General features: G+C 46.4%; 1 protein-coding gene across 1 annotated transcript in view; it reads left to right on the top strand.

Annotated features, from left to right (window-relative positions):
• Window positions 1-1,574: 1,574 nt before the first annotated feature.
• The window catches only part of LOC126412242 (46 kDa FK506-binding nuclear protein), an 84,268-nt gene continuing 67,694 nt past the window's right edge, over window positions 1,575-18,148 (top strand). Inside the window, exon 1 of the mRNA XM_050081734.1 lies at window positions 1,575-1,731. Coding sequence (XP_049937691.1) covers window positions 1,722-1,731 — 10 coding nt within the window. The 5' untranslated portion in view covers window positions 1,575-1,721. The remainder of the gene's footprint in view (window positions 1,732-18,148) is intronic.

Genomic DNA, 18,148 nt, shown 5'->3' on the forward strand with positions numbered 1-18,148 from the left:
GTGATTGCAGCAACCAATAGCTGTTTTGCAGACTTGGACAATTCCTATTATTTGGAAGGGATCAACAAATTAGAACAGCATTGGGCGAAGTTTATAAGTCTAAAAGGAGACTATGCTGAAAAATAAAAAAGGTTTACCCCAAACACGCAAGTAGTTTGAACAGACTTTTCAAATAACCCTGTACATAACAAGTCCTGTAGCTAGCCAGAAATCACTGTTACTGGGGACACTGGTTGGGATACTTACACTACCATAACTTGTTTCTTTAGATTATTTTTCCAATGTACATTAAATTTTTAAAAGAAGTTTGTCTTTTAACAGGCAGTTCAATCGACAAATACAAAATTATGATCATTATTTGCAAAAACTAATAACCTACAAGCAATAAACTTGCTTGCAGCAACTCCTGTGCCCTTCTAAGTAGCTACTGTTCCCTATGGGAAATTAACTAAAACTTTTTTGTGAACAGCAGCTTATTTATTGTCAAGCACTGGCTATTAGAAAGCTCCTGTTCCCACAATTCAAAATACAATTTATCAATGAATAAATTTTCATATGCACCATTCCATAATATAGAAACATTATTTACCTGCGCATTGTATCTAAAGGCTACAGGGAGACAATGGAGTCATGAAGCAAATAACAGCACTTGGTTTGTGCATGCACCATAAGTGAAACTGAGCCACTCCAATAGATCTGAGATCTCAAGACAACTTTTGAGGGTGGAGGAGACCAAACAGTGAAGTCACCTGTCCCACTGGCCCAGGAAAGAATGGGGAAGAATGTCGACCGTGACCTTTCACCATCCTGTTATTCGCCTGAAGCGATTTAGGGAAAACCTAAATCAGGATGGCCAGACTCGAGCTTTGAAGGTGGGGACAACCCGCACTCTTACGACTGAGCATTTAAGATATTAATTGTTGAAAGAACATGGACATAAAACGTCAATTACAATTACAAGGACACAGAGTATATAGAAGCCCTGAAATATCATATTTATGATAAAAATTGTATCATAAAATTCTTTGCGCTCTTAAGGTTTTTGCGCTGGGGCATCTGCCCTACTAGACTCCCGACGGTACATCATTGTTTCAAGGCCTGAAGCGAACTTGCTAACCCAGTCAAATATGGTGTCTGGAAAACGGCTGTTCCAGTTTCTGATTTAGTCAGTGCAGTCACTATTTCTCTTTAATTAAATGTTAAAAGTTTAGACAACTTCATGCTCAGTCTAGTAATTCCACTTCTCCTTCAATGTAGAAAAAGTTACTCCGATCATATTGTCGAAAATGTTTAAAAACACAACGTAATTTGACCACCCACGCAACTTTCAATAACGGTTGTGCTTTTGCATGGGAGAGAAAATCGGTTGTGGAAGTAGGAAACCGGCAGCTAGAACCGGATTTCCAGAATGAATTTTGAAATGTTTCTATAACCAACAAGCCAGAAGAAGTACCGGCAAATAGGTCTACAAAATCTAGTTGTACTACCCATAGGAGCCTCCGTTTCCACGGACAACGCATTAGTCTAAAAGTGTTTATATCTATGCTTTATATTCACTGGTATATTCAGCGCGCCAAGATCTTTGTATACGACTAGGGAAAGCCATTTGTGTAACGTGAGGTGGTTGTGAAGTATTGTTGCCGTGTTGATTAAGGTAGCTGATTAACAAGCTATCCGCCTATTTTTTTAAACTTCGCGCAAGTAATACAATTTAGAAGACAATGTTTTGGGGTAAGTGCTCAGTGTTCGTAGATTTGTTTAATTTAGTTAATTACTGGTGGTTAATGGCCTCTCCATGTGGCTGTGTAGTGATGTACGCTGAAGTTACTGTGTAAAATTGGTGGTGGTGGCGTGTATCCTACTTTAATTCGATTTTAGAGTTTAAAGTACCACATCCAATAAAGTTTCACTTCTGAATACTTTCTGACTATAATTTTCGGGTAACGCACCTCATGGAATCGGGTATTGCTCAAATTGATGTCAAAAGATACACATGCTTAGCTAGCGAGAAGAGACTACGGAAACTATGATAAAATAATACTTTAAAAAAAAATCAGTACATTCCGTAGAAGTGGATGAAGAGAGATGAGTATATTACGTACCGGCATGCGGCAGAGTGGGTTTGAGAACGACACGTGTTTGCGGCCCAAATAGTGTTAATGCAAAAGAATCGTCAAGCGATGTAACGTTTCATCTGATCCCAGGTTAAGCAATACTTTTAAAAGTGTTTTATTCGGGCCACAAATTACACGCTGAACAGTTTTACCGGACAATGTGGCATATTGTTCTGGATTAGCTTTAGTCGGCAGGATCGTGGAAACTCTTCCGGTCATCCAGATTTGTTTTCCGTGGTATAATTGAAACATTTTGGCAAGTAATGGGATAGTACCTTCGTAAACTGCACTGTCGATTCCCTCTTCCACCATTCTCTCGTCGGACATAAAATGTTCCCCATTATGCTGGCTCAGAAGGACGTTTTCGGGGAGCGATTAAGTTCTTACATGCTTTCGGCAGTCACAAGTTTATTCCTTCAGATATCCTCGGTGGATATGACGCATCTCATTCTGAAAAATTTTTATTCCAGTTCGGTATCATCTGCTTGGCAAATCTCGTGTCCTTGTTACCGTTGTGCAATTGCTAAGCCATGAATTACCTCCACCCTACTCCAGTTTTTTTCGTAGTTGGTTTTATTATGTTATATGTAAATGCTTCACGATTTTCGTTATGTACTCATAATCAGATGTAGCTAATTTGTATGGCAGTTTCAGCTATTTTTTAACAAACATGCATTGGATGTGGACCATTTTGTGACACTAAGGAATTATGCTCGTAATTAGAGATGCACTATTTGCACTGAAATTATAAATCCACAACTTAAATGTGGAGTGAATACCAGTAGTGACCAAAAAGTATTTCCATCTATGCTACAAATTGGTTTGTTGCCATACTCTAGAATTTGGGTGGAGAGACAGTGTCTGATTCCCCCTTTGATTTGACCTGTGATAAGTGTTGACGTCACTGTGGTGCTGTGTTTTTGAACTGCGTCATGTTTGTGGATGGCCTGTTGTATTAAGTGGCAAACTCATGTGGTGAATGTTTGTGTTGTTGGAAGAGAGTGATGTGTTGGCAGATATTTTGATTTATTGTAGAGGGGGGTGGAGTTGTTAAATGTCCCTGTTTATGTGAGATATGATTTGCATTGTATGTTTATGGACCAAAACGTAATAGCCTTAAAAAAAAGAATACGCCGAAAAATTAAGTTATTCGTAATGGGCTGTGTTGGGAAATGATATGACAAGTTTTTTTACAGCAGTGCGACCTGATTGCCAAAAACTTGGTGTCATACATGTATTGAGAGTATGAAGTTGTCTACGCTTTGTGCGTCGAGGTGTCACTGTAACAATACTTGGCGTGCTTGGTGTGCAACCTTATACGTGGTCCAGTCTCATTGTGACCATTGCCTATGTTCGATGTCAACATGCAATAACAAGTCACTGATAGCAAGTGGCATCACTAGCAGTGCAGGGTATATAAAGTTTCGGGAGGGGGAGGGGAGGAGGAGAGAAACAGTGCAGTCATCTACCTCTACATGGATACTCTGCAAATCACATTTAAGTGCCTGGCAGAGGGTTCATCAAACCACCTTCACAATTTTCTATTATTCCAATCTCATATAGCGCGTGAAAAGAATGAACACCTAATTTTTCCGTACAAGCTCTGGTTTCCCTTATTTTATCATGGTGATCATTTCTCCCTATGTAGGTCGGTGTCAACAAAATATTTCCACTTTTGGAGGAGAAATTTGGTGATTGGAATTTCGTGAGAAGATTCCGTCACAATGAAAAACACCTTTCTTTTAATGATGGTCCAGCCCAAATCCTGTCTCATTTCAGTGATAACTCTCCCCCATATTTTGTGATAATACTTGATGTACTCAGTCAGTCCTATCTGGTAAGGATCCCACACCGCACGTCTGTATTCTAAGGGAGGACGGACAAGTGTAGTGTGGGCAGTCTCCTCAGTAGGTCTGTTACATTTTCTAAGTGTCCTGCCAATAAAACACAGTCTTTAACCTAGTCTTCCCTGCAACATTTTCTGTGTGTTACTTCCAATTTAAGTTGTTTGTGACTGTAATTCGTAGGTACTTAGTTATTTATGGCCGTCATATTTGACTGATTGTCATGTAAACAAAGTTTTACAAATTCCTTGTAGCAGTCGTGTGGATGACCTCAACACTTTTCGTTGTTTAGGGTCAACTGCCAATTTTTGCAGCATTCAGATATCTTTTCTAAATTGTTTTGCAATTTGTTTTGATCTTCTGAGGACTTTATTAGTCAATAAATAAGTGTCATCTACAAACAACCTAAGATGGCTGCTTGGATGTTCTCCCAAATCGTTCATATAGATAAGGAACAGCAAAGGGCCTGTAATACTACCTTGGGGAACGCCAGAAATCATTTGTTTCATGCAATGACTTTCCGTCAATTACTTCAAACTGTGACCTCCCTGACAGGAAATTGCAAATCCAGTCACATAACTGAGGCAATATTCCACAAGCACACTATTACACTACAAGCTGCTCGTGTGGCACAGTGTCGAAAGCCTTCCGGAAAAACCAGAAATACAGAATGTATCTGAAACCCCTTGTCAGTAGCACTCAACACTTCAAGAATAAAGAGCTAGTTGGGTTTCACAAGAATGGTGTTTTCTAAACCCGTGTTGACTGTGTGTCAATAGACAGTTTTCTTAGAGGTAATTCATAATGTTAGAACACAATATATGTTCCAAAATCCTGCTGCATATTGATGTTAACGATATGGGCCTGTAATTAAGTGGATTACTCCTACCTTTCTTGAATATTGGTGTGACTTGTGCAACTTTCTAGTCTTTGGGTACGGATCTTTCGTCGAGTGAGTGATAATGCATCAGTGTACTCTGAAAGGAACCTAATTGGCATACAGTCTGGACCAGAAGGCTTGCTTTTATTAGGTGATTTAAGTTGCTTCACTACTCTGAGAATATTTACTTCTATGTTACTCATGTTGGCAGCTGTTCTTGATTCGAATACTGGAGTATGTACTTAAGTGTCTCTTTTGTGAAGGCATTTTGGAAGGCTGTGTTTAGTAACTACGCTTTGGCAACACTGCCTGTGCTAGTATCTCTATTGCTATCGCGCAGAGAAGGCATTGTTTCTTGCCGCTAACATGCTTCATATACGACCAGAATCTCTTTGGATTTTCTGCCAGGTTTCAAGACAGTTTCGTTGTGGAAACTGTTATAAGCATCTTGCATTGAAGTCTACGCTAAATTTCGAGCTTCTGTAAAAGATCACCGATCTTGAGGATTTTGTGTCTGTTTAAATTTGGCATGTTTGTTTAGTTGTTTCTGCAACAGTGTGCTAACCCATTTTGTGTACCAAGGGGGATCAGCTCCGCCATTTGTTAACTTATTTTGTATAAATCTCTCAATTGCTGCCAATACTATTTCTTTGAATTCAAGCCACATCTGGTCTACACTTATATAATTAATTTGGGAGGAGTGGAGATTCTCTCTCAGGAAGGCATCAAGTGAATTTTTATCTGCTTTTTTGAATAGGTATGTTTCTTTTTTATTTTTGGATGACTTGAGGGTTACAGTATTCAGTCTCGCTACAACAACTCTGTGTTCACTAACCCCTGTATCTGCTTTAACGCTTGTTATTAACTCAGGATTATTTTTGCTAAGAGGTCAAGTGTGTTTTCACAACTGTTTAATATTTGCATGGGCTCATGAACTAACTGCTCAAAATAATTTTCAGAGCCAACATATTGAGGGTAAATTAAAGTCATCACCAACTATAATCGTATGAGTCAGGTAGGTGTTTGAAATCAAACTCAAGTTTTCTTTGAATCTTTCAGCAACTGAATCTTCTGAATTGGGAGGTTGATAAAAGGATCCAGTTATTATTTTATTCCAGTTGCCAACAATGACCTCGGCCTATACCAACTCACAGGGTCTATCTACTTCAGTTTCGCAACAAGATAAACTACTTCTGACAACAACAAACATGCCACCACCAACAGTTTTTAGCCCGTCCTTTTGGAACACAGTTAGGTTCTTTGTAAAAATTTTGGCTGAGGTTATTTCCGCCTTTAGACAGCTTTCAGGGCCTATAATGATTTGAACATCAGTGCTTTCTATTAGCGCTTGGAGCTCTGGTACTTTCCCAACACAACTGCCATAATTTACAAATGTTATACCAGTGGTTCCTGTGTCTATGTTCTTCCTGTGTGTGGCATGCACCCTTTGTGGGAAGCCTTTTTTGTGTTTTCCCAAGGCCCTCTAACCTTAAAAACAGCCCAGTCCATTCCATACAGCCCCTGCTACCTGTGTAGCTGCCTCTTGTGTGTAGCGGACACCTGATCTATTCAGTGGAACCCGAAACCCAACCACACTTTGGCACAAGTTGTGGAATCTGCAGCCCTTACAGTCGCAGAACTGTCTGAGCCTCTGATTCAGACCCTCCACTGGGCTCTATGTACCAAAGGTCCACAATCGGTCCTGTCGACTATACTGCAAATGGTTAGCTCTGGTTTCATCTTGCAAGCAAGACTGGCAGCCTTTACAACTTCCGTTAGCTGCTGGAAACCAGAGAGAATCTCTTCTGCTCCAAAGTGACACACATCATTGGTACCGATGTGAGCAACCACCTACAGTTGGCTGCACCCTGTGCTCTTCATGGCATCCAGAAGGACCTGTTCCGCATCTGGAATGACTCCACCTGGTATGCACACGGAGTACACATTGGTTTTCTTTCCCTTCTTGGCAACCTTGTCCCTAAGGGACCCCATCAAGTGCCTAATGTTGGAGCTCCCAACTATCAATAATCTCACCTTCTGAGATTGTCCTGATCTTGCAAACTGAGAGGCTTCCTCTGAAACAGGAGAGGCAACAGCATCTGGCTCAGTGACAGTGTCAGCCACAGACAGCATGTTGGACCTATTTGTCAGACAAACCAGGGAGGCCTCACATGCGGCCGCCTGGGAAGTCTTTCGCTGCCTACTGCACCCCGCGGTGACCTCCTCCTCGACTACAGATGAGGCGTCAACCTCAGTGCGAGCTATAACTGGGCTGGCCACTGGTGAGGACCAATTGAAGGACTCGGCTGTGCTGGACATCCGTTGGATCCCCACAGCCGGCCTACAACAGTGGTGCACGTCCACTGCAGGCTCAAGCTGTGTAACCGAAACAATCACAGCCTGAAGCTGAGAGCAAAGTGTCACGAACTCAGCTTGCATCCGCACACAATCGCAGTCCCTGTCCATACTAAAGACCATGGAAAACTAAACTATGCAGATAAATGGACTATTGGTACGTGCTGTGCAACTCTACTGTAGACCCTGGCGAAAATGCAGGAACTGTGTGTAATAAATTAGATTAATATGCAGAGATTCAAAAACATAACTACCGAAGCTCTCAGGTGAAACTAAATAATTTGCCCCTGATTAAGAACGTGTAAAATGTCACAAAATTAGATTATTTTGTGATGCAAACAAAAATGTGAGAACTGTGGCTATTGGATATTAAGTTTATATGCGGAAACTCAAGAAACTAAACTATTAAAGGACACAGATGATATAAAATTCACTCCTGGTTAGGAACTCATAAAAGTCACAATATCTGTTGCTCAGGGCAAGGGTAGAAGCATTCCAAAAGGGTTAAGTCTGTAAACTGTTTTCATGCTGCTGTGGATAAACTATACCATGCACGGCAGAATGGTGCTATCCAAAGCCAACACTGAGGCGACTGGTGCATCACGGGCTACAAATGACAGGGCTGAAAGACTGCTGTGTATGGGTGACATTTACTGAGTGGTGACAGATTATAAAAGTTTTATTCTCCGTGGGACAGATGGCCTTTTGCATGTACGTTCTGCAACGATCATTGTATGGCTCAGGCTGGTGGAGGCATTATGGTCAGTTCTTTCCAAAACCTCATTGGGTCTTCCTGTATGTCTGCTGCAGAAAGGTGGTTATTCGGGCTTTTGACATATATTCATATTAATGTGACTGGACCATGTAGTTTGCAGCTGCTAGTAACCTGAGATTCCTATCTAAAAATTCACTGGGAATGATTTTCGCATCTCACATTTCCTTCAGTTTGTTGATGTATGACAGTTGGTAACCATTTCATACTGTCCATGCCACCTGTATCTACTGATTTAATGGCTGTCTTGTTTCTTGAAGCTGATGTTTTTTATCATCAAGACAATCCAGGCTAAAAAATCTCACCTTCATAGTGTCGGATGTTATTGAATTTGCATATGTTAAAATGGACTAAGTAAGGAATACAATTTTTTTTGTTTTCTCAAAAAAAAAAAGATACAGCCTCCAAAGACAACACTGTGCATACCATTTTGAAGATGCGAATTTTGGAAAAAATTTTAAAATGCTGTATGTCTGGAACGGGTCTACATATTTTGTTGGTTTTTTATGTGAAAGATAATTGCTTTATGATTACAAAGAAATCATCCAATTGGACTTACCTGTCAGTTCTTTTATTATAGTGTTCTGAACTTTTTATAAGTTATGAAAAAATTTATCTAAAAATGCCAATCCATAAAATCTTGATTTTTTTTTTTTTTTTTTTTTCCTCTTGATTAGTACCATATAGTTACACATTCCCTGAAAAGGAGAGCTTCCACTTCAGGTTGAACAGGTTTTATAAACAATTCCCCTCCTGCGGGTATGGAGGTTAGAATAGGCCTAAGGTATTTCTGCCTGCCGTAAGAGGCCACTAAAAGGAGTCTCACACATTTCAGCCTTCATGGGATGGTCCCCTGCAGGGTTTGACCTTCATTTTTCAAAATTTTCCCAAAGAGCGAGCCAATTGGAGAAGGGCGCCTTCCCTGGTGCGCAGTGTCCGTGTGCTGAGACCTCTCGCATCCTTCTTCAATGTGTATCTGCACTTCTGCTCATTCTCCAGCTGTTGGGCGAGGTCACCCTCCTGGGTGCGTTTTCCTCCATTCTCTGTGCAGTATTTCTGTCTGTGCTGTTGACGATAAAGGACTTCATGCCCATTAGCGCCTGATATACAGCACTGTAGCCAGTCCGCTGTGGTGGGGCCGCCATGTACCCTGATAGCTGTAACACCCTGACCGAACAGGGAGCACTTTGCTGATGCCTGCACTGTTAACTCCCCGCATATGCCAAGGAGTTGCCTATCTACCTGGGGCATCGGGACTCCCGGCAATGGCCATCCTGCCAGATGGCCTTTGCTGTGGCTGGATGGCACCTGGGGGGAGGGCCCCTGGTTGGAGTGGGTGGCATCAGGGTGGATGACAAGCCATGAAGTGTAGTACGTCATCTCTTGCTGTCCAAAATGTCAGTGTCGGTCTTGATCAAAATGGCATCCTCTGCCCAGTCACAGGCACTACTCGCCTGTGACAAGCTGTGGGATGTTAGTTTCCATCCCATCCCATAAGAGCTTAAATATGGTCCAGGGTATCATATTTCACAGGGACCTTCTTTGGCAGTCTGAGAATGAGCTGCACTCCAATTTAGAGTGGTGAGGTGTCCATTTCGTCCATTGCGTCCACCGTGGTCAGAGGGATAATCAGGTTGCCACAGGTGCCTTTATCTTGGCCTTTGAGGGTGACCCATTATCTGAGAAGGTCAAGCTGATTGTCTACCTCTGGGACATAAAGCCATATATCCCTCCCCCAATGCGGTGCTTTAAGTGCTGGAAGTTTGGCCAAATGTCTTCCCGCTGTACTCCCAGCATCACACGTCGAGATTGCGGATGCCCATCAAATCCCAATACTCCATGTGCCCCACCTCCCATCTGTGTCAACTGTGGAGAGCACCATTTTCCTTGCTTGCCAGACTGCAGGATTCTCCAGAAAGAAAGAAAAATAATGGAATACAAGACCCTGGACTGACTGACCTACACTGAGGGTAATAGAAAATGAGAGGCTACGTCAGTAGCGCACCCCCCCCCCCCCCCCCCCCCTCTGCCCTCCCCACCCCAACCATCGAGGATGTCAGTCCCCACTTCTCAGCTGGAGAAGTGTAAGTCTTCCTCAGCTCCTCTTGTCAGGAATGGATCCCTTGGGTCACTCCCTTTCCAGGTTCCTACCAGTGGCAAAGTTGAGACCCGTGAGTGGCTGAAGCAACCACAGGTAACTGGTTGTAGGGCTTCACGGTCCTCCTCAGTCCCTGAGACTGAATCAGTGAAGCCCTCCCAGCCGGACAAATGTAAGGAGCAGTGACAGAAACCTAAAAAGAAAAGGACCGCCAAGAACAAAGGCACTGCGGTGGACCCACATCACCACTACCTACAAGCTCTATGTCTGAGGATAAGGTGGAGATTCTGGCGTCTGCTGAGAACCTAGATCTCGCTTTGCCCTCAGACACAATGGATGTCAATCACACAGGTACTCATCTAGTGGCTGCAGGTGGCCCAGAGGTGTAGAATGCCTCATTGTTTTATATGTTCCCAGTCTTGTGATCACGTAATCCTCCAGTGGAATTGTGGCAGTGTTTTCCACCACCTGGCTGAACTATGGCAACTGTTAAGCTTTACACAAGCTTTCTCATTGCTCTCCAGGAAACCTGCTTCCTGGCAATGTGGACTGCTGCTCTCTGTGGCTGTAAGGGGTACTACAGGAACTGTAGCGACTATAATAGTATGTCAGGTGGAGTTTGCACCTCTGTCCTGAACTCAGTATGTAGTGAACCTGTGCACCTTCAAACCCCTCTTTAAGCTGTGGCTGTCAGGATAAGGACGACGAAGGAAATAACTGTCTGCAATTTATATCTTCCTACAGATGGTGCAGTACCCTTGAACATATGGGCTGCACTGATTGATCAACTCCCTAAACCTTTCCTACTTTTGGGAGATTTTAATGCACATAACCCCTTGTGGGGTGGTGCCATGCTTACTGGCCAAGGTAGGGAGGTCGAAAATTTACTGTCACAACTCGACCTCGGCCTCTTAAATACAGGTGCTCCCACACATTTCAGTGTGGCACATGGCACATACTCGACCATTGATCTCTCGTTTTGCAGTCCTGGCCATCTCCCATCTATCCACTGGATAACACAGGTGACCTGTGTGGTAGTGACCAGTTCCCCATCTTCCTGTCACGTCACTCCCCCGGCATCCTGGTGGAGGCCGGGGTCCCTCCACTGAGGGTTAGGTGTGCACAAGTGCTCGCCAGTTATGTTGCACACATTCGTAGTTCTCCTGCGCATACGAATTAGTCTCCTTTTCCCAACCACCACGGTTCATCTCCTGCATCAGCGGCTCAGGCCAGGGCTTATGATTGCGCTTTGCGTCCGGTTCCTTGTGTCCGAACTGGAGTCCGTCCTGTTACCTCTCCTCAAGGTCCATTCACGTACACCTCCATGGTGTACACATAGGCCGCAGATTCTTCTGGAACTTTCGTATGGCCCTAAGGACTCTGTTAAACCTGCAGCTCTCTGATACCACTTCCTCTGATTCTTGACGTGTACTGGGGCCATGAAGTGGTTTACACCCCTGGCTCGATTGCTGATGGTTATGTAGGCTTTGCGTATCTTCACGGAGGACATATTGAACAGCACTCCTTTCCAGATGGCTGCAGTGTTTCCACTGCATAGCTGGGAGCCATATCTCTTGCACTTGAGCACACCCACTCGAGTCCTGGTGAGTCATTTCTCCTGTGTACTGACTCCTTGAGCAGCCTACAAGTTATTGACCTGTGCTACTCTTGCCATCCTTTGGTAGCATCCATCCAGGAGCCCATCTATGCCCTGGAACGATCCTGTTGTTTAGTGGTGTTTGTGTGGCCCCCAGGAACTTGCTGGCAGGCTGGCCAAAGAGGCTATGCGGAAACTGCTTCTGTAGATGGGCATCTCCGAAACTGAGCTGCATTCTGTCTTAAACTGCAGGGTTTTTCAGCTTTAGGAAGCGGAATGACTTAACAGTACACACAGCAAACTGTGTGTCATTAAGGAGACTAGGAATGTGTCGAAGTCTTCTGTGGGGTCCTCTCACAGGGAATCAGTTGTCCTCTGCCGGCTCTGCATTGGCCATACATGGCTAACATATAGTTACCTCCTCAGTCTCTGAGGACCCACCTTGGTGTCACTGTGACTCACAGATGACGATTGTCCACCTCTTGCTGGACTGCCCACTTTTAGCCACTCTGCAGCGGACTTTTAAATTTCCCAACACCCTACCTTCTGTGTTAGGTGACAATGCTTCAATAGCAGCTTTAGTTTTCCGTTCTCTTCGTGAGGTAGGGATTTATCGTTTGATCTAAGTTTGAGCACGCCCTTCGTCCATCTGTCTCCACCCTATTGCTTTTAGGGTAGAGGTTTTAATGTGTTGCAGAGTGGCTGGCCCCCCAGGGGGTCCACAACGCTTTTGTGGATACGTGCGTAGCGAGCACGGGACCCCGAGCTAATGTGGCCCTCCTTCCTTTCCGGGCTGCATACCTTCCTTTTCCGCATCCTTCCCTCTCCCCCATCTTCGCCCCTCCTCCCCTCACCTCTGGCTCTTTCCTTCCCTTTCTCCGCCTCTGGGAGTATGGTTTGTGCCTATGTCCGGAGACGGACGCTCGTAAATGTACTGCATTCTTCGCCTTCTCTGTTTGTATGTCTTCATCCTTCCTTTGTCCTTCTCTTTTCCTTACCTCTTCTCTCTACCCTTTTCTCCGCTGCGGCGTTTGAGACCTCTCCTCTTTCCTTTCCCTTTCTCTTTCTTCCTCCTTGTGCGTCTTTGAAGGCCGACCCACGCATTTTTGTTCGTAGCCGGTGACGGGGTAACACGTAATTCCCCGCCCCGGGTAGACAGGTAGGACACGTACGTACCCCCTGGTAACGGCCAGGCCCAGGGAGGGGTGATTACCTGAGCGGATACCTTCCGAAAGTGCCGATTGGTTCCTCTGTCCGTTTGTCGGGAGGTGTGACCTGAGATGTGAACAATCACCTAAGGCGGGAGTGCCCTCAGAGAGGGCCCCCACAAGGGAGGAGCGTGCCATCGGAGACGCCGGTAATCATGGGGGATTCTTCCGCAATGGTTTCCTCATCTTCCACTATGTCTGCTCACAAGCGTAAGTTCACTGAGTCTCAGCCACAGACAGTTCTTCCATCGTTGCCACAGTTCCTTGTTGTTTCTCGGTCTGACGAAGGTCACGACTTCTCCATGGTAAACACTTTCATTATTCAGAAAGGTGTCGACGCAATTGCAGGTCCTGTAAAGTCTTGTTCCAGATTACAGAATGGCACCCTGTTGTTAGAAACAGTCAGTGCCCTCCAGGCACAAAAATTGCTGCGTACTTCACTGCTCCACACCTTCCCTGTCCGGGTTGAAGCGCACCGCACTTTAAATTCCTCGCATGGAGTCGTTTATACACGCTCCCTCGATGGATTTTCTGACGAAGAAATTCAGCACTGCCTGTCTGACCATGGCGTAACGGCTGTTCATAGTTATGAAAAGGGTTGACACGAACATCATTCCAACCCGCACTGTCTTCTTGACATTTGACAAAGTTCAACTCCCATCGAAAATCAAAGCAGGCTATGAGATAATTTTCGTTCGCCCTTACGTCCCAAACCCTATGTGTTGCTATCGGTGTCAGCGGTTCAATCACACCAGCCAGTCCTGTTCCAATCCGGCCAAATGTGTTACGTGTGGCAAGGATGCCCATGAGGGTGCTTGTCCACATCCATCCCCTCGCTGCATCAACTGTATGGGTGACCACGCTGCTTCCTCTTGAGATTGCCCCATTTTTACGGACGAAAAGCTCATCCAGGAAATCAGAGTGAAGGAAAAGGTGTCGACCTTTGCTGCTCGAAAATTATTCGCCAGTCGACAGCCCACTGTGCCTCAGACAGGAAAATACAGCACTGTCCTTGCTTCTCCTCGGCCAACAAAGGAGGCGGCCACGCAGACTTGCGACCTCACCTTTAGTGCCACGGTCGTCAGATCGGCCAGCGCAAAGATCGCCCGTTCAACCTCACCACTTTCGCCTGCTCACTCTCTGGCTCACCCTTCATCGGGTTCTGCTAAATCTCTAGCCCAAAAGTCAGACACCAAGACTTCAAAAAAAAAGAGCATACTCGTGAAGATTTTTTACATACCCCAACTTCACAACCGTCGGTTCCTCCTTCATCTAAACATCATATTTCCAAGAAGGCTACAAAGAAACCCAGTTCATCTCCTTCTCCGCCAAGGCGTGTCCCATCTACAGCACCACCTGGCGGAAATCGCCCTCGGCCATCTTCTGTGTCGCCGAGGCGCACTGCTGGCAGCCGATCAACGCGCCGATTGCTGGTGGCAGGAGCTGCTTCTGAACAACCTATGGATCAGGATCTTCTGCCTTCGGCTGAATGCCATTCCATGCTGTCGGTCGCAAGCTCTGAGCAGTCGTTTAGTTGACAGCAACCTTGGTCACATTCCTCCATTTTCTGTTCACCCTATGTCCATTATCCACTGGAGTATCTGCGGCATTCGAGCCAATTAGGATGAATTGTCGATCCTCTTACGATCCTACTCGCCGGTCATCTTCTGTCTTCAGGAAACAAAGCTGCGTCCCCATGACCGCTTTGTTCTCTCTCAATTTCAGTCTGTCCGATATGATCTCCCCTCTGTTGAAGGCACTCCCGCTCATGGAGGACTCATGATACTCTCCATTATCACCCAATCCACTTAAACACTTCCTTCCAAGCTGTCGCCGACCGTCTTTCCCTTTCTGGATACACGTTCTCTCTTTGTACTGTATACATTCCATCGTCCACACCAATGGCACGAGCTGATCTCCTTCATCTTCTTGGTCAGCTTCCCCCTATTTACTGGTTGGGGACTTCAATGCCCACCACCTGCTTTGGGGATCTCCACATCCTTGTCCACGTGGCTCACTATTGCTAGACGTCTTCCACCAAGCGGATCTAGTTTGCCTCAACACTGGGGTCCCTACATTTTTGTCTGCCTCCACGACAAATTTATCTCATTTGGCCCTTGCGGTCGGTACTGTTCCGCTAGCTCGGCACTTCGAATGGTTCGCCCTTGATGATACACACTCGAGTGACCACTTTCCATGTGTCCTTAGACTGCAGCCTCAACTGCCATATATGCGCCCGCGACACTGGAAGTTTGCCCAAGCCGATGGGACACTTTTTTCGTCTCTAGCATCATTCGATGACCATCACTTTCCCAGCGTCGACGATGAGGTCACACATATTACAGACGTTATTCTTACAGCTGCGGAACGTTCAATACTACGCACCTCCGAATTGCCCCGGCGCCCCCCAGTTCCTTGGTGGAACGAGGCATGCCGTGACGCAAGACATGAGCGGCGCCGTGCTCGTCGCGTTTTCCTCCACCATCCTACTTTGGCCAACTGTATCCGCTATAAGCAGTTCCGTGTGCGATGCCGTCGTGTCATCCGCGATAGCAAGAAGGCAAGCTGGAAATTCTTTTATTAGCTCATTTAACACCTTCACTCCCTCCTCGGAAGTTTGGAGTCGGCTTCGACGGTTCTCAGGCGTGCCTAGTTTCTCCCCGGTCTCTGTGCTCACTGTCGCGCATGATACATTAGCGGACCCCGTCGCAATTTCTAACTCATTGGGTCAGCACTTTGCTGAGATTTCGAGCTCTTCAAATTACCCGCCAGCGTTTCTCCCGAAGAAACGTCCCCTCAGGGAGTCCGCAGCTCTTTTGTGAATACGTGCGTGGCGAGTACGGGGCCCCGAGCCATTGCAGCCTTCTTTCTCTCCCGGGCTGCATTTCCTTTCCCTTCCCCTCCTTTCCCCTCCATGCTCCTTTCCCCTCGCCCTCTCCTCTCCCTCTATTGGTGTCCTTGCTTATGTTGGCTCCCGCTATCCTCATGGTTGTGTTGGTTTTACACTCCGGCTTTGTTGCGTTATCGTCTCCTCCTTTTGGCATTCCTTGGTCCCCCTCTGGGGTTTGACCTCCATTACAAAATTTCTCCTCCGTAGTGTGAGCCATTTGGGGAAGAGCGCCTTACCTAGTGTCTCCGACGTGCGCCCTCCTAGTACATTCCACCCTTTCTTTCACGTCGTCGTTTGATGCTAGGGTGCATAGCCAGCACGGTAGCCAGTCCATGTGGTGGGGTCGCTATGTACCCTTTTGGTTGAGCCCCCTGAACACACAGGGATCACACTTCTGATACCTGAGCTGTGACCACCTCATGCATGCCTTGGAGTGGTTGCATCGGAACTCCCGGCAATGGCCGCCGTGCCAGACGGCCCTTGCTGTGGCTGGGTGGCGCCTGTGAGGAGAGCCCCTGATCGGAGTGGGTGGTATCAGGGCGGACGCTATGCAGATGAAACGCATACAGGTCCAAAACTCTGGCCGTTCTTCTGCGGCCGTCTCTCTGCGTGGTACTGATTCCTCAAGCGCTGCTTCTCTTGCCCCTTCGGCCTTCCCTTCCATGGCTACCCCCTGGGAAGAGGGTCAGGCCCATCGTCTAGGGACAAAACCTTTCCCCCGTTATCTAGTTTGCACCAGGACTGATGGGAGATACTTTCACCAGTGTCAAACCTTTATTCTTTGTGGAATACATTGAAGACAAGTTCGGCGAAGTGGACTCCTGAGCAAGATGCGGTCGGGTTCGTTGCTGATAAAAACCGCTTCAGCTCTGCGGCCCTTCGTGCCTGTACCCATCTTGGCACAATTCCTGTGTCCATTACCCCTCACCAGTCTCTAAATATGGTACAAGGTGTGATTTTTCACAGGGACCTCATCCTTCAAACTGATGAGGAACTTCGGGACAATCTCGGACGGCGGATTGTTCACTTTGTTCGGCGTGTTCAGAACGATCCTAAAGATAATCGTATTGATACTGGTGCCTTTATCCTGGCCTTTGAAGGGGATACCCTTCCTGAGAAAGTTAAGATTATGGTCTATCGCTGTGATGTGAAGCTGTACATCCCACCTCCTGTGCGGTGTTTTAAGTGCTTGCGTTTTGGCCACATGTCTTCTCGCTGTTCTCAGGACCCTCTCTGTGGTGACTGTGGACGTCCACTCCATGAGGGGAGTCCCTGTGTTCCCCCTCCTGTATGTGTAAATTGTCATGGTAGTCATTCTCCACGTTCACCAGATTGCCCAGTATATAAGGAAGAAAAAAAGATACAGGAGTATAAGTCCCTCGATCGTTTAAGCTGCACAGAGGCCCGTAAGAAATATGCACGACTGCACCCTGTGTCCATGACATCTAGTTACGCCTTGGTTACATCTTCACCCCTCCCCCCAGGGGGTCCACAACTCTTTTGTGGACACGTGCGTAGCGAGCACGGGACCCCGAGCTAATGTGGCCCTCCTTCCTTTCCGGGCTGCATACCTTCCCTTCCCTTTCCGCATCCCTCCCCGTCCCCCATCTTCGCCCCCCCCCCCCCCCTCACCTCTGGCTCTTTCCTTCCCTTTCTCCCCCTCTGGGAGTATGGTTTGTGCCTACGTCCGGAGACGGACGCTCGAAACTTTTCCAACTTACTTGCTTTCTACACTTACAAGTCCTCGTCCTTCCTCTGTCCTTCTCTTTTCCTTCCCTCTTCTCCTTGCCTTTTTCTCCGCTGCGGCGTTTGAGACCCCCTCTTCTTTCCTTTCCCTTTCCCTTTTTTCCTCCCTGTGCGTGTCTGAAGGCCGACCCACGCACTTCCATGCGTAGCTGGTGACGGGGTAACGCGTAATTCCCCGCCCCGGGTAGACAGGTAGGACACGTACGTACCCCCTGGTAACGGCCAGGCCCAGGGAGGGGTGATTACCCGAGCTGATACCTTCCGAAAGTGCCGATTGGTCCCTCCGTCCGTTTGTCGGGAGGTGTGACCTGAGGTGTGAACAATCACCTAAGGCGGGTGTGCCCTCGGTGAGGGCCCCCACAAGGGAGGAGCGCGCCATCGGAGACGCCGGTAATCATGGGGATTCTTCCGCAATGGTTTCCTCACCTTCCACTATGTCTGCTCACAAACGTAAGTTCACTGAGTCTCAGCCACAGACGGTTCTTCCATCGTTACCACAGTTCCTTGTTGTTTCTCGGTCTGACGAAGGTCACGACTTTTCCACGGTCAACCCTTTCATTATTCAGAAAGGTGTCGACGCAATTGCAGGTCCTGTAAAGTCTTGTTCCAGATTACGGAATGGTACCCTGTTGTTAGAAACACAC

Source organism: Schistocerca serialis, chromosome 7 (genome assembly GCF_023864345.2).
Source record: "Schistocerca serialis cubense isolate TAMUIC-IGC-003099 chromosome 7, iqSchSeri2.2, whole genome shotgun sequence".
Taxonomy (NCBI): Eukaryota; Metazoa; Arthropoda; class Insecta; order Orthoptera; family Acrididae; genus Schistocerca; species Schistocerca serialis.